At 40.5% G+C, this 17,268-nt stretch overlaps 3 protein-coding genes across 3 annotated transcripts; all 3 read left to right on the top strand.

Annotated features, from left to right (window-relative positions):
* The first annotated feature begins 1,548 nt into the window (after positions 1-1,548).
* On the top strand, positions 1,549-4,023 carry chchd10 (coiled-coil-helix-coiled-coil-helix domain containing 10). Its single transcript, XM_017493162.1, has 4 exons — positions 1,549-1,916; positions 2,860-3,085; positions 3,360-3,501; positions 3,853-4,023. Exons 1-4 carry the CDS (start codon positions 1,876-1,878, stop codon positions 3,870-3,872), a joined length of 429 nt encoding a protein of 142 aa, XP_017348651.1. The 5' UTR covers positions 1,549-1,875; the 3' UTR covers positions 3,873-4,023.
* A 782-nt stretch (positions 4,024-4,805) lies between these two features.
* ddt (D-dopachrome tautomerase) lies at positions 4,806-8,354 on the top strand. The gene is made up of 3 exons (XM_017493163.3): positions 4,806-4,990; positions 5,880-6,055; positions 6,775-8,354. The coding sequence occupies exons 1-3, from the start codon at positions 4,883-4,885 to the stop codon at positions 6,845-6,847; spliced, it is 357 nt and encodes a 118-aa protein (XP_017348652.1). The 5' UTR covers positions 4,806-4,882; the 3' UTR covers positions 6,848-8,354.
* A 2,543-nt stretch (positions 8,355-10,897) lies between these two features.
* Positions 10,898-14,043, top strand: gstt1b (glutathione S-transferase theta 1b; the record flags this gene model as incomplete). The annotated part of the gene is given in 5 exon segments (NM_001200617.1): positions 10,898-11,033; positions 12,187-12,274; positions 12,868-13,018; positions 13,164-13,340; positions 13,723-14,043. Coding segments are annotated over 5 exon segments (726 nt in total). The 3' UTR covers positions 13,921-14,043.
* Positions 14,044-17,268: the final 3,225 nt, after the last annotated feature.

Here is a 17,268-nt window from a genome sequence, read left to right as displayed (position 1 = left end):
TTACCCAAGATGAATGAATGCTGTAAATATGTCATATTAGTAAATGCAACAGATACAGGACGTTCCCATGTTAATGACCTTTCTGTCTCTTGCAAGCGTCACATCTGACCAGTTAAAATTACAAAACGCTTTTTTTCATGCAGAAAACATTCCTGCGTGAAGGCGATCATTTTTTATGTGGCACCAAAGAATCTTGATTCTGGATCACCTGAGAAATGTGAGATCACAGTATTAGTAACGAGAAAACACTAACGAATGGGTACTTCAAATACGATTGAAACATCGGAAACTTTAAACTTGATAAAAAAATGATGACTTCTTTGTGAATTTCTTTGCTCAGGGAAGCAACAGAATTTCCCCCTTGCTTGGTTTACACAACTGGCATAACATCCGGTCAGTATTCCCAAACCTGGACCCGAATCCAAGAGTCACTTAAGGTCGAGCTCATAAGACGCTGTTTGTCAGTGTAATATGTAAACATGAAAGTATGTATGGGAATTAACACCAGAATTAGGTTTGTTTGGAAAATATAGTATGAAATGATATACCTGGGCTACATTTAAAGCATTTCAATGCAACTTATAGAAATGTAACCATCTTGATTTCAGTTGGTTATACGATACACACTACATTTAAGCACATACAAAATTCTTACAAAAACTCTTCTGTACTCCCATCGTACTGTTAGGAAAACCGTTTTTTTTTTGTTGTTTTTTTTGCACAGGGTGACTTAATGATCCTCGATTATGATCGCTTTTCTATCTGTCCGGTTCTATGGTTTTCTCCCAGTTCTGAAAAACATGTTTGTACGCAGATTGACTATGCTAAATTTATGCTAGCTGTCAAAGCTGGACTGGTGTCCTGTGTGGGGTGAATTCTCCCACCTTACACCCTGGATCCACGGTGACACTAACCAGGCGCAAGCGCTTACTGAAGATGAGTGAATGAATGAACCGATATAAAGTGTCTTAGTAACACACATTCGGTCTATACGTTCATTCGGTAAAGTATTCTCTATCTCTATCTATTTCACTTCCAATTTTATATCAATCCTGCAAGACAACCCTTTATTTTTCATTGGAAATTGGTTACATTTACGTGCACGTCAAATTCCGTTTAAGGTCTGCGTTCGGATTGCGGCCATATTCCGAATACAATGTTTATATGCGTACAGGCATCGGAATTTTCCGTGTACGTGATGATGTAAGTATGCTAAAAGGAGTTGCCATTCCTAAATACCTAGCCTCCAGCTTAGCATCTGTTAGCACCCACAATTCCTTGCAGGCTAAGCATGCACATACATCTCCTCTGAGTGGAGTTCCTGAATAAGATGTTTACATACAGCAAATTTCCGATTTAAACGGGCATATTCCCGTTTATATATTGTTTTAATCTGAATCGACCAATCGGATTACGGCGTTTAAGTGACACAATGCTAATATTAGAATATTGCCAACGATCGAAAATCTCTGCACAGTCTTCCCTATAGTGAAGGTGGACTGTATATATGCATTGCTTTACTGCTCCACTAGAGGGCGTAAAGCTTGCGCTTTATGTGGAGAGATCAAGCGATCCCAAGTGCCGTTATTCAGCTGATTTGTCCCTTTTAATTTTGATTCGCCGTCTCAGTGCACGTTAGGACATTACACTTCAGCTGCTCTGACATGATCTCGGCTTCTTTTTCGAGTTTAACAAGAGCTTAATCCAAGGAATGTCGCGCATCGAAGTCACGTGGCTCCATTTGGTAGGGAGCGTATCTGCGCATGCGCGTCTATGATCCACACAAGGTCACCTGCACGTGCACCGGCTGCCAGAAGTTCATCCGTGCTGTTGTAGCGCTCAGGAACAAACTGCTGTAGCTCAGCTACTCTAAACATGGCGAGAGGAAGTCGCAGTCGTCCTTCAGCATCCGCAAGGTAAAACTGACTACTGTGCCGGAAATGGTTTGCATTTAGTACCTTTAACAATCCAGCTACGTCGTTAAAACAGATATCTGACGTTTTTCCTACCCATATTCCGACAAATCCAGCCGTTTAGCATCGGGATTGGCTAATGGTATCCCGCCTGCTTCGCTAGGATTGGCTGATAGGTCTTACCGTGTGCGTTTCTCCTCACGGATTTCTGGCCTAGCCAATCTCCGTGCAGGAGGCGGGACAAAACCGAATACAGGTGTGAAAAGAATCCTACCTAACTAGTTGTGTAACTATCTCTAGGTTTTAATGTATTTGAGTAAAGAACACCGGTGTGTTAAACGCTGTGAGGAGTTGAAACCGTTCTAATCCGTGGCTGAATTGTGTGTTTAAAGGGATCTGTTGGATTCTTGGGATTAAGACCTTATAATTATAGGAAAGGACAAACATAAAGTCTAGCCTTATTTGATTACGTAAAAGTTACCGGTTTGCCCTGTCACTATCCAAATTCAAGGTTCGCTTAAGGTCAAGCTCTTAAGATGTCTGCTTGTCTGTGTAATATGTAAATATGAAAGTATATGGGGATTAACACCAGATTTAGGCTTGTTTTGGTAAATATTAGAGCTTACAGTATGTAACCTTCATCAAAAATTCAGGCAAACTCATCAAATATAAGACACCCACTAACCACACCAGCTACTGTCCGACACTACACGCGTATTATATTGTTATGAACACTGTATTAATACCTGTTACAGCGATTATTCGCTATATTTTATTTTTACTCGTATCTACTGTATAGATATTACCTCAGCAACCATTTTGAGTATCATCTGGTTTCACCTCAGAAGTGCTTTGCTGGAATATGTCCTGTTTCTTTGGAATATTTCCTGGTAAACTTTGGGTACTGTGTTTTCCGAACACCGTAATCTAATCTTCTCACTCGCAGTGCTCCTGCTCAGTCCTACGCTCCAGCGCCGGCGGCTCCACCTCCATCGGCGCTGGCCCCGGCTCCTGTCCAGCCCAAACAGCCAGGTCTCATGGCTCAGATGGCCACGACGGCCGCCGGTGTGGCTGTGGGCTCCGCCGTGGGCCATGTCGTGGGCGGCGCCCTTACCGGAGCCTTCAGCGGAAGCAGCAGCTCTGAAACACCGAGACCGGCTCCTGCACATCAGGTAAGTCCTCACGCTCACAATACACATAAATGTAAGGATGGTTTATAAACAAACAGACATATTGATAAATGGATAAACGATTAATGTGGAATACATTCTGTAAATGAAAGGCAGATGCAATTTTATTCAACAGCGTACAATAAGAAACAAAACCAGAATTTTGAAATAAAGGTAAATGGTATTGTTATTGTTATGTAGTATTGTTAGTATGGATAATAATGCTCTCTCACTCACTCTCTCTCTCACTCTCTCTCTCTCTCTGTCTGTCTGGTAGGAGCCTGCACGAGCTGCTCCTCCTCAGGCTGGACCATGTCTTTTCGAAGTGAGGCAGTTTCTCGACTGTGCTACCACTCAGACCGACCTCAGCCTGTGCGAAGGCTTCAATGAAGCTCTCAAACAGTGCAAATTCTCACACGGTATGCACATTACCCTTTCACGCAATACAGCATGACCTGCGTATACATAAGGGTAGGGGGGGGGGGGGGGGGGGTCAGGAACAGTACACAGCTTGTATTGCTTCCTAGAACCATTCTGCTTGCTGTGAGCTGATGCACTAAGAAACCCGGGTTTCCAAGCTTTATTACCTTTATAGGATAAAGTATACAAAGAGAAAGAGGTTTGAAAGTTTTCATCCAGCCTGCACTAGTTCTAAACTTTTCCAACCTCTTCAGAGTTCCCATTACCTTATTTGTAGTTTATCATAAAACTTTAAAAATGTGTAAACCAAATAAATGTGCAATATCCTTCCTTCCGTCCTTCTATTGTAGGTGTTTCATCTCTGGTGTGAAGAGAGCATTTTGGAAGAAGAACTACTAAACACAGAATATCCACGTGGTTCAAATTGTCTAGATCCAGTACTCCAGCACTTGACCTGTATTTACTTTTTTCCATTCTAGTTTTTGACTTGTGTGTAAGATAAAATAAAGAGCTGCTATTTATCTTCTTGTCTGTTTATTTGGTATGTTTGATCAAATTCTGAAGTACTCATGACTTGTGATCTTGGACACTGGCTGTGCCATTATACTGTCATCTATGGTTTTGCCATAGTGTCGACTGTTGCCTGCTATGGTGATGTGAGAGACATTAGAAAACTACACGTTTCTGTTTTTTCAGCTGAAACAGACCAAATGCAAATCAAATACACCGGGTAAAAAAACGTCGGTTAACTGAAGGGGAAAGGACAAGTGACGTCAACGATGCATGTTTGTGGTTCCTCCAGGTACTCCGGTTTCCTCCCCCAGTCCAAAGACATGCATGGTAGGCTGATAGGCATGTCCAAAGTGTCCGTAGTGTATGAACGTGTGTGTGATTCTGCCCTGCGATGGATTGGCACCCTGTCCAGGGTGTACCCCGCCTTGTGCTCCATGCTCACTGGGATAGGCTTCAGGTTTCCCCGTGACCCTGAAAAGGATAAAGCGGTACAGAAGATGGATATTAATGGATGTTTACAACTGTACTTTCTGTCCTTGACACGTCAATCTGTTGTAAGATGTATGTTCAACTTACATATTGTTGGTTTTCATGTCATTGTAAATAATTGATTTGCAATGCTTATGTAACTTTATCATTTCCATGTACTAATCAATTTTAAAAGTAAAAAAATAATAGTAATCAAAACGCCTGCAAGCTAATGGGACTCGCGTTAGACAAAACCGACCAATCACAGATGCAAACGAACAGGCGTCTCTTCGTTTCAACCAATCACGTGTTGCGTGGGAGGGGCTTGCCTGCAGCTTGTGTTTAAGAGCCGTGTCCAGTGCGGAATACAAACTCCTCTACTCTTTCGAACCGAACAAGATGCCGTTTATCGACTTAGAGACCAGTTTGCCCGCAAGTACATTCTCTGAAGACTTCCTAAAAAAGCTATGCTCCACTACAGCGGCTGTTCTGGGAAAACCAGAGGATGTGAGTATCGTTAAGATTCCAGCTAAAACAGCTAGCTAATGTTGTTATAAGGTCATGACGTGAAGTCGGAATTGAGCGTGACCTAAAACCCTGTAATGTTTACATGTACATTTAGTATCATAAAACTACGTATTTCTTTATTATCCAAGTGTGTGATTTACCAGACCACACCAGAGTTCGTGTATTGTATAAAACAAACATCCTGCGAGCATTTGTGAAGACTTTTGTTCAACTGAAAACCGGTTAACTGCCCAAACCACGCCCCTTCAAACCACTGGAATTATGGGATGTAGTCAAGTCAAGTTATTGTCATTCCATATACATTCTATATAATATAGCAGGTATACATTACAACCAGGAGCAATGCAAATACACAACAGTGCGAGACAATAAATAACCAGTACAAATGATACACACCTCAGTGACACCAGAACAGTGTTGTGTGAGGAAGTTATTACAGTGACAGACTGTACACTATACTTAGTAGTAGTAGTAGACCGGTCAGAGTTTATCACAGAGGTACATCCGTAGATAACATTAGAGGGATATAAAGAATAGTGAAAACACATGTACTGCAGAAACTAAAGTGTTCTGATTACATAGGATCTAAGCCAGAGGTTCCCAACCTTGTCCTTGTGTGATCCCCGTCCTGCACAGTTTACTCTTTGCCCCGCTCTAACACACTGACCTTAAACCCATTCAGCTGGTTAGTTAAATGAGGTATTTTGGGAGCAGGGAAAACACAAAATTGTGCAGGTTCCTGTGATCTAAGCGATTATACTTGCTCCCGTATAGGCAGGCCAATAGGTGTCATTATAGAGCTTTGAGAACTGTTACACAGGATAACCTGGATTTAACCTGACCCTCTGGTGGGTTTTTCTTTCCCTAGAGGATGAATGTGGTGGTGAAGCCTGATCTGCCCATGCTTATTGCTGGTTCATGTTCCCCGGCCGTGTCGCTCTTGGTCTCTGCCATCTCTGTGACTGACACTGCAGATAAGAACAAGGAGCACAGCGCCAAACTCTTCCAGTTTCTCACCCAGGAGCTGGGACTCAGCCAGGACCGGTCAGTAGGAGATGTAGCACCGCCGATTCATATATATATATATATATATATATATATATATATGTGTGTGTGTGTGTGTGTGTGTGTGTGTGTGTTATAAATGTATGTGGTTCATTAATCTACTCTACTGCGATCCTGGGAGTTGTGTGCCCACCTGGTTAGTGTAGATCAGAGGTTGGCATTAACTGTATGGTGCATGATTTAATACCGGCAAGGACTTGAGAATCCAGGTGCATGTTTGTGATTATTAAGCAGATAACTAGCAGGTTCGTGATACGGAGTTGTCGGTGCATGACTGCTGAGCAACGAACGTTCTTCCGAAGAACTGACATGTTTATTTTCTCCTTTTTCTTCACTCGCTTGAGAGAAGAAGGCTGTAGATATCAGATACCTTGAGAATGCACCTCAAAGAAAACCTACATACATGTTTTTATTTATCAGGACCTAAATATATGACAATTGTGTTGTCCTGACCAACTTCTATAAACGAATATACAAAATATTCAGAAGACAGATGAGGAAAAATAAGTATACCTTTCCTACTTCCATAATCATTAAGAGAGTAATAGGCAGATAATTATGGACCTGACTGTATGTACGCAGGCTAGATGTGTATCCGTGTGTTATCGTGAAAATTTGTGTATCCACGTCATGAGACATCATCTCAACTTTTTTCTTCTTTTTTTTTTTTCTTCTTCTTTTTTCTTCTGTCTGTGTAGCATCGTGATCAGGTTCTACCCGCTAGAGCCATGGCAGGTGGGGAAGAAAAGCACAGTGATGAGCTTCCTGTAGAGAAACACACCCTACGTCTACCATCATACTGGTGTCCTGTGTAAGGGAAAATGTGTTTCCGCACAACGTGGGAGAAACACTTGATTTTGAAATTGAAATTTGGAGGATAGTACTGCACCCCCCCCCCCCCTTTATTTTTTAAAAAGTTTTTTTTTATTATTTTTTTCTCTCTCTAAATATCCTCTTAAAGGTATACTCTAGCAGTTGTACACTTTTTCAGCTGCATGTGTGACATTTAGTATGTGCGATTCCCACTATTAAAACGTTCCTCATGTTTAATAAATAGACAAATAAACTTTATTCAGAAACACCCTTTGAGTGGGAATCCTGGGGTACCCGTCAATATCACTTTATAACATAGCCCTGTTGAATTCTCGAGTCTGTAACACCAGGTCTATAGTAATCCGTTCGTTCTAACGGTATCACTTCTATAGTAACAACTAATTCACATGGACACGGCACACAATCTAAGCTTTAATATAAAAGATGCATTTATCAAAGGCGTAAAAAAAACAAAACCCTGAATCCTTAATACGGTGAAGCTTTCTGTAAAGGTACGTTTATTTAAGGTTTATGGATGGAGTCTTCGATGTCGGGGCGCTTTGTAATGGTCAGTAAATCTCCCACCGTGGGGGAATCTTCAGGACAGAGGACTTTGTGCTTTCCAGTTTCTTGTTAACGCGACCAGATGTGCTTTCTGTCTTATCCATTTCAAGTGAGAGAAAAAGAGGCTGCCGAGGGAACCAGTGTTTATAGTTATTATGACGTAATGACTTGTCTTGTGGATAGTCCACAACATTCAGTTGGCATGTTGTTCATGAATCAAATGTTAAAAAAACAAACAAACAACTATTGCTGTGGTAAGAGATATGCTGTTATAGGAAAATTGATAAAGTTGCATAACCTGTCGTGTTTTACACCTTATGTGTACACCTTATTAACGGGAAAACATTGAAATATTTTTTTGGGGGTAATTAAACATGCACACAGATGTGGTAGATGAGGTTAAAGAAAAGCTGGAATATATTTAAGGTAATTTATCAACTCCAAATTATTAGCACATATAGCCCCAAGAAATTCCTTGAGGTAATATAGCAGTGACGAACAAAGACTTAAATGGAAACGAATAGTGTAGTTAATGTTTCAAAATGGTAACCATGTCAGTAGCTACTTTTTGTAATTAGTTTTAAATAGTTTGAAATTTGGTCCTAAATTCATTTCACTTCTGTTCCATTGTCTGGCTGATCATGTGATAACTGGCTATAACGTTTTTTTTCCGAGGAGAGAAACAAAGGGTTAAGAGAGTCAGTCTCAGAGAAAAGTATTAGTCTAAAAATGCTTTGCATTTTCATTATTTTACCGTCACCCTTATTGTTTATTATTTTCCCTTTTTTTTTTTTCTTTTTTTTTTTTAAATTCTTTCTAAATTGACTGGAATTCCAGAGCATGAAATTTTTGCCAAGCTTTGTCGGATCAGTTCTTTTGAATAAACGAGTTCTTAAATCAATCTGGGTTCGCCAATCTTTAATTATTCACCCAGTCATTGCACACAGGATAACTGAATGAAGAAAAATTCAAAATCCAAAAACAGCCTGAAAATAAATCCATTTCAACTAAGTTTGATTAAACATTGCATTAAATTACTGACCAATTAGAAAACCGGTCACAATCACACAATCCTCAGTCAAATATTGTGTCTCAAACTTTGTATAGTGCACAAAAGTAGTTGTATTGTGGTTGTTTTCTCATGTGAAGTGCACACATTTCTAGCAGTCAGGTTTCTAGGAAAGGACATATGGTTTGTGTTAAGTAATCTTACGTTATCATGTTACAAGGCTCATTCGTAATTAGAAAAATCTTGTGACGCGGTAAAAGTGGCCGTCTTTGGGCTACTTGAGTATCTGGAGCGTCATCATTTGTGGGTTCAACTGTGGTCTCAAAATGGCCAGAAGGAAAAAGCTTTCTCCAGAAACTTGTCAGTCTATTGTTGTTTTAAGAAATGCAGGCTATTCCGTGTGAGAAATTTCCAAAAACAAAATGGAAGCTATTTTACAAAAGTGTGTACAACTCCAGAGCAGTGCAAACTGGCTCTAAGCAGGATAAGAAAAGAAGAGGGAGCACAACTGTGCAGGAGGGTAAATACATCAGAGTCTCTACTTTCAGAAACCGGCGCTTCACAGGTCCACAACTAGCACCTTTATTAAATAGCAGATGCAAACACCAGGTTAAAATCGGTACTTTGCCACATGGTATAACAAGCATGGGAATTTGTGTGTGTGTAGTGCACTGTGATGGCCTGGTGTTTCACTTTCAGGGTGTGTTCCTGACTCCTGCCAATTGTTCATGGAATAGGCTCCAGATGGATTGCAACCCTGAGGAAGATTAAGCACATACTGCACTTAAACCTGACTTAGGCTGATCAATAATTCCAGAGCACCTTGAATCATCTGCAGGGGTTTAATGGTGTAAGCTGCTCAACTGGCCATCATAACATTTCATTGGTCAGTCATGAGATGAAATGAGCTTGGGTGAAGAGTTGTATGGCGTAGTCTGACAGGTACGGACTGATCTTGTTGCTATACTGAACTAGATCAGGAGGAACATCAGAAGACTGTTGCAGTGTGGTCTGTAAATGTCATCAACTGTTAACCCAAAGTTCCTGCTGGGCCTTGATGTACTGTAGTGACCCAAAGTTGAAGGGTTGAATCCACTGTATGCAGTACAAAGTACAAATGAACAGCTCAGCAAATAAATAAAATAAAATAAATAAATAAAACCACCAATGATGGAATGCATTCTTCTTTGTAATGTTTACTGAAAGTTATTCATCAACCATGATGAGAATGCTTTCTCTCCATCCTGCATTAAAATGTTTCCTAATCTGTGAGTAAATGACCGACCACAACCAAATCTGTGAGCACAACCAAAGATATAACAGAGATTAATATAGGCCTAAAGTTATTCAAAAGCCAGTATATTCCTTGTGATTGTAGTGTGTCAGTGTCATTAGAGTCATTTTTAACTGGGTGTAAAGATGAAAGTTGAACCTTGCAATCGATTCATGAACTTGAAAAGAACTCCTGGCTGTGGCCCTGGACACCAGTCCATTGTAGGGGGGCACCGTGTCTGGGTGGTTTAGAGGCTGGGGGTTCGAATCCTGCCTCGACCATGTGTATGTGGTGCATCAGGAGTTTCCTCCAGGGACTCCAGTTTCCTCCCCAAGTCCAAAGACACGTGTTGTAGGCATGTGTTGAAGACATGTGACTGGTGTTTGGTTGGCACCCATGCGTCCAGGGTGTCCCCGCCACCCCCTTTTTAGGATAGGCTCCGGGGTGTAGGATAAGCGGTATGGAAGATGGATGGATGAATGGATAGTAAGTCATCAATAAATATCTCAGTATAATAAAGTAAGTAAACTTAGTTATCCGTGACGGATTGACATTCCTAACAGAGTGAATTAATTTTCCCAGTGTATCCTGGGATAGGCTCCAGCTCCACTCCCACTCCTGATGATAGATGAATAAATGAAATGAACTTGGTCATGGCTGTGTTTCAGTCTGCCTACATGAAGAAGAAGAAAACACCCTGTTTGTTTAGAAATGTGAAATATAATAACACGTATGAGCTTTCAATATTGAATTAGAATATGGATTCATGAATTTTTAAGGAATATTGTAGATCACATCCGGGGTTCTGAAGTGATTTCCTTGAAGGAAATATCCTCTGACTTCTCTAAGGTCTCTCAGTCTTTCGGTAAATTCGGTATGATAAAGCCTTAAATATCAGGAAAATGTCGCAAAAATATGCTTCAGTTGAGGAAACAATACAAATACACACAAGGCTGTGCTGTTAAAGTAGAACAAACTCGAACGAAACGGAATAAATCATGTTATCGAAGAGTTAAAAGTTGTAGGAGCTACGTGGGTGGGACTTACTCTGAGGAAAACCGTTTGATTGACAGTAGCTTCCTCGAATGGTTGGAAATGGGCGTGGCTTGTGCGTTATTTATTTAATCTGCTCGAAGTCTGCAGGGCGTTAGGAGAAATAAAGGGAACTGGTCACAAACGAGTAAAAATGGTGTTGGAAATATATTTGGACCTGCTTTCTCAGCCTTGCCGCTCGGTTTACATCTTCAGCAAAAAGAACAACATCCAGTTTGAGTATAAGAAGGTGTCTTTGATGGCAGGTAGGCTGCAGAGAAGTTTGGGGCTGAGTCTTAAACTATATAAGTAGTGTTACTAAATACTCTGTATATACTATAATATACTGGTAAAGTAAGTGTACAGGACGTGTGTGTAATATTAATATGGTACTTTATATGATTGTAACGTTATGCAAATTTTTGTTTTTGAGCTTGAAATCTGTCTTCACGGTTCTTGGTGAGATTTAAACACGCCCCGCCCCCTCATTTTTTTTTTTTTTTTAAAGGTTTTTCTTCTTTAATGAGCAACTTATGTGATGCACTGAGAATTTTATTTTACCCCCACTAAAATGCACATACAGGCACGTTCATTATTTTTCAAAACCTAATTTTAATACCTTTCATAGATGTACAAGATACCTGTCTGTATTTGACATTTCATACATGTCTACACAACAGCAAAAAAAAAAAAAAAACAGTAGAAACTATCACAGAAATTGTAATGGTTTCTGCTACAAACACCATTAGCTAACCATTAAAACCATTACCATCAATAGAAGGCAACAAATTACCAGTAGAGACCCACTGGGACCATTATAAATTCTATGAGGGTTTCTATTGTTTTGTTGTTGTTTGAGCAGGTAGGGTAGTACAGAACATGGCTTCTGACCCAGATTCTGTTACTTAATTGGTATTTCAGAACAAATGCCAGAGAACCCTGTTTTTTTTTTGTTTGTTTTTTTTGTGCGAGACATCCTGTACTAGTCTTGTGTTCGTCCAAGTAAATGTTCTCTAGACTGTATGTATGTCCCGCCCATGCTTCTTAGCAGTGAACGTGGTTCATCTTTTCATTTATTTTACCAACTCGGGCTGTTGCCAGAATGTCCTGCTACCGTACCTCAGACTGATGAAGAACATGACGCCAGGAGGAACGCAGTGTCACAAACTTGACATGCTTGTACACGTTTGAGTGGCGGTCGACCTTAAACTGTGCCCTCACTGGGAGGCATCTGATACTTCTGAGTGATAGGCTTATAGTGAAAGACTTTTTATTATTTGTGTGTACTTTGCAAATAATAACAATTCTTTCACTCTAAGCCTATCACTCAGAAGTATCAGATGGATCCAGGCTCCCCACGACCCTATATAGGATAAGCGGTACAGAAACTTCTCATTAAAGCTGAGCTTTGATTTCCAGGTGAGCACCATGGGGAAGAATTCGGCAAGATCAGCGTAATGAGAAAAGTACCCGCCATCCGAGATGGAGATTTCTGCCTGGGTGAAAGGTGTGTGATTCACAGCAAATGACCATCATGGTTAAAAAAATTTTTTTTTTAAAATAACCCTTTAGTTTTCTATGTGTTCATTTGTAAACTATTTATAATTGGATGAGAAGGCCAGAAAGCAATAAGAGTCACGTCTGAATTTCCTTGAAGGGGGTCACCAGGAGAAAGACGGTATGTTATTTGTTTGCAAAATTCCTTGGTGATCTCAAGTTTTCAAAGCCTGTTGTGGTTACCTCCTCGACAAAACCTATTGGCAGAAAGGCTTTAGTTGTTCTGTAGAACACCGGTTGTGTTGTCTCTCTCGCAAGGCGTTGGTACACTGTAATTAAAAGCCCACTGAAACAAACATTATTAGAGGTTTTTTTTTCTTTTTAGTTAGTGGTGAGTAAACAAGATGATATTAAGTGTTTGTTGGCCTTTTTGTGGGAAAAGGTCACGTGTGGTCATCTGCCATGTTAACCAAATTTCCTCTTTCTGTGAAAGTGGGTATTTCTGGCAACGTATCAGACTCTCTAGCAAATGCGTGCCTAGTGAAAATCCAATGCAAATGCAAGACCAGTGAAAAGTACAACACTCCATACTCTTTCCTGCAGCATTGCCATTATGCAGTACCTGGTGGAGAAATATGGCACCCCGGATCACTGGTACCCAGCCGATCTGCAGAAGAGAGCACGGGTGAACGAGTACCTGTCCTGGCAGCATTCAGCCATGAGACCCCATGGGTCCAAGATTTTCTGGCTAAGGGTGAGCAGTCATCAGTCTAATCTAAGTCTAAGGTCGCTTGTGAAGGAATGATTTTTTTTGTTTTGTTTTGTTTTTTAATTTAAACTTCCAGTTGCTTAGTTTTATAACAGCAGCAGTGTTTTAACTGCAAATATTTCCTCTTTAGCTCATGATCCCAGTGGTTTTGGGCGAGGAGGTTCCCAAAGACAAGATGGATGCTGCCGTAGAAGATCTCGACGGCTCATTGAAGCTCATGGAGGAAAAGTTCCTTCAAGACAGACCTTTCATCGCCGGAGAGGAGATCTCACTGGCTGATCTGGTCGCTGTTGTGGAAATCATGCAGGTACAAACCTAACTGAATCATTTCCATGTAAATGTGAAGACACAGTCATGGGCTAATTTGAAAACCATATTTCTGTATTTTAGAATAATACACCGTTATTGCCACATACTGTTTAGCAAATGGTGTTAACTAGCTAAGAGTTTAGCAAGAACAAATTAAAGCTCACATGGTTACCATGGCAAAAAAATTGGAGGTTGAAGAGCCTTTGATAGGCTACACAAGTGAGGTCACAATCACGATCTGATGACTGTGCTGTTGGTACTGATCGAGGAAACGCGCAAAAACTCCTTGTGCCAGAAGAAACGGCCCCGGTTTTCATCCACTCGGCCGCAAAACCACATTTACATACGTAACCCGCTATCTTCTGTGTCCTGGCTCTCAGCCTGTAGGTGCTGGTTTGGATGTCTTTGATGGGCGGCCCAAACTGAGCGCGTGGAGGGATCGAGTCCGGGCTGCGATCGGTGCTGAACTGTTTGACGAAGCTCATCAGAGAATCCTCTCAGCCCAGGAAATGGCACAAAGCATGGACGGCAGCAAACTGCAGCACTTCAAAGCCAGGATCCTCAAAATGTTCTTATGAGAAAAGAAAATGCAAGCTTATGAATGCAGATTTACTCGAGCTTGATCGTGTAACCTGAATTTAACTCTCACGGAAAGTTATGCGAAACATAATCAATAAAATAGACAACCAGTGTCAAACCTATCTTGACCATTAGTGGGAAATTTATTACTTTACTTAACTTTTGTGTTTCAGAAGATTGAAGCTAATTGTTTATCAGTGTGATTAGCCTTTCATTTTTTTCAGTGTTCATAAACATAAAATCTGTTTAAATATTGGCAGTTCAGAGCAGTACAGACTATTTTCGTCAGTGTAATTAACCTGGACATTTGTTTTCCAACTTACAACTTGTTCTACAACTTGTTCTTGTCAAAAACGGACACTTTGGATCGTATGTATTTGCTTTTGCATTCGTATTACGCTGATGATTGAATCCTGTAAATCGGCCGTGCCCCAGTGTTTCTGAGCCATTTCACTTACTCCAGTTTCAAGTTCTTGGACTCTGATTGGCCGTGAAGCAGAGTGAATAGTCTTCAGAGCATTGTTCCGCTAAATTCTTTATTACTCTGGAGGAAAGAGCTGGGCGTTGAGGAATGTGAGTGTAACGTTTCCTGCAGCTGAACGCTGGAATCAGCCTCGTATGCATTTTTTTTATACCGGAGAATAAAAACAACAGCTGTGGCTTTTCCCCTTGTCTTAATAATTCATCTCAACAGACCAAAAAGTTTGGTTGTACAGTAAAAAGAACTTGCACCGATCAGCCATAACATTAAAGCCGTTGATGGGTAAAGTGAATAACATTGACTATCTCATTACAATGGCACCTGTCAAGGGGTGGGATAGCAATTGAACAGTCAGGTCTCCATGTGTTGGAAGCAGGAAAAATGGGCAAGCGTAAGGATCTGAGTGACTTTGCCCAGGGTCAAATTGTGATTGCTTGACAACTGGGTCAGTGTATCTCCTAAGACATCAGGTCTTGTGGGGTGTTCCTGGTATGCAGTGGTTAGTACCTACTAAAAGTGGTCCAAGGAAGGACAACCAGTGAACTGGGTTAAAACGTTAATGCTGGCTATGATAGAAAGGTGTCGGTACGCACTGTGTATAGGGCCGTGTAGCCGTAGACCGGTCAGCGTGCCCATGTTAACACCTGTCCACTGCCAAATCACCTACAGTAGGCACGTGAGCATCAGAACTGGACCATGGAGCAACAGGAGAAGTGACAGTCATCAGACATAGTTTACGGTTAACTAAAAGTAGTGACTCTACTAACTAAACTAAACAACTCTGAGGTCCTTTTTAGTGCCATGGTACACTTCCACAAACGTGTTGTGAAGGATCAGATAGATCCCTGTTCTTTAAATAAAACAGGGCGCTCGCTCACACCTGATTGTCATCCCAGTGATTGAAAACACCTGACTCTGATTTCAACTTCAAATGAACTGCTAATCCTAGAGGTTCACATACTTTTGCCACTCACCGATGTGTAATATTGGATCATTTTCCTCAATAAATAAATGAGCAAGTATAATATTTATGTCTCATTTCTTTAATTGGGTTCTCTTTATCTACTTTTAGGACTTGTGTGAAAATCTGGTGATGTTTTAGGTCATATTTATGCGAAAATATAGATTCTAAAGGGTTCACAAACTTTCAAGCACCAGCGTATGCTTAAAGTTTATGATTGTTTTTTTTACTTTTTTTACTTTATATATATATATATATATATATATATATATATATATATATATATATATATATACTTTGCAATTTCACATTAAAGGTGGAAAAAGATCTGACATGATTTATGTTAGTGTCACTCCTTTACTACGCAAAAACCTGCCATTTTATCAGGGGTGTGTAGACTTTTGATATCAACTGTACAAAGTTCAGGAACGTTCCCATTTTGTGGATAAAAGCTCACAGCCTTGAGTTGCTTGTACTAATCACTCAATATCGCCATCTATCGGTGATATTTTGCCACTCCAGAATCGTTCTGATGTGAATTGAAAATTCGAATAAGAAAATTAGCCAAATGCTGCATAGTTTTGATATTTTGGAGTGGGATCTAGTGGGATGGAGTGGAGTGGAGTGGGGAGGGGGACTTTTTTCAGTTCAAGTCAAAGAAAATGGTGCCTACATTCACGTCTCTGACTGCGCAATGAAGGAAATATTTAACCTTCAGAGATTAGGAAGTGCTGATGTATTTACATACTAGTGATGTTACGTATGACACTGGGAGCTTCCCATTTCTTATTTGTGCATCCTCATTTCCTTTTCTCACTTCCTTTCCTTGCATCTTAGCTCCACCCCTTTAGGATGTAAGAGAAGGATGCGAGGTGAGGAGAGAGGAATGGAAGCAAGTCATATGGGGTGCTTCTCAGTACTCAAATTGATGCTTCCTCGTTTCCTGGCTCCTCCGTCCTCCAGCCCGTGACCCAGAAATGGATCAACGCCACCCATCTTGGAGGACATATCGATTGTCTAATTGCACCATTCTCTCTAATTGCACAGTCATCATTAATTGACCTCGCTCTGAAGTGACGCTTGAGAAAGTGAAGATATTCCATTCGACTTGCTTCGGTTCCTCTCTCCTCACATCTCATCCTTGCATCCTTCCCTCGCATCCTAAGGGGGTGGAGCTAAGATGCAAGGAAAGGAAGCGAGGAAAGGAAATGAGGATGCACAAATAAGAAATGAGACGCACCCCTGATCTTACTTTACGTGTCCTCGTTGGCTGAAAAACTGAAAGTTTGAAAGCCGGATAATCAATACGTTACATTTAAATAAGTACTTATTATTTGTCACAGACAAGTTTGGGGGTTTTTTTCTTGTTGAATTTTTGCACTTTTGGTTTTGTTTTGGTAATTTATACACTTTGGCATTGCAGTTTCTTTGTACTCCGGCCTCCTCTGTGCCATGTGAAAGAGTGTTCTCTAAGGCAGGGGAAGTACTGTCAAAGAGGAGCAATACACTCCGCCCCAACACTGTCAAACAGCTCTTATTTCTCAATAAAACTCATTTAAAAAAAATAATAACCAGTTATAATAACCATTATAATAATAACCAGATCACACCATTGTCCTTCACATTCACATTTAGTCCCACACTTTATATGAATGGATCGGTCTGTCCATGCCTCAATGACATGTTTTCATTCAATCTTACTCAATTACATTTTTAAATTCTCAGCCATACAAGTAATATCATTTCAGGCAGAATACTTGCCATATGCAAATCTGTTAGTCATATACGTGTACATTATTCTTCTCTTACATCATATTGACTTATATTAGTTCATACTAGCATTTATTGCCATTTTTAACATGCTCATAATTTAAATTGCAGCATTACCCTTTTCCCCCGTGTCAA

Source organism: Ictalurus punctatus, chromosome 18 (genome assembly GCF_001660625.3).
Source record: "Ictalurus punctatus breed USDA103 chromosome 18, Coco_2.0, whole genome shotgun sequence".
Taxonomy (NCBI): Eukaryota; Metazoa; Chordata; class Actinopteri; order Siluriformes; family Ictaluridae; genus Ictalurus; species Ictalurus punctatus.
This window is presented reverse-complemented; position numbering and strand designations above follow the sequence as displayed.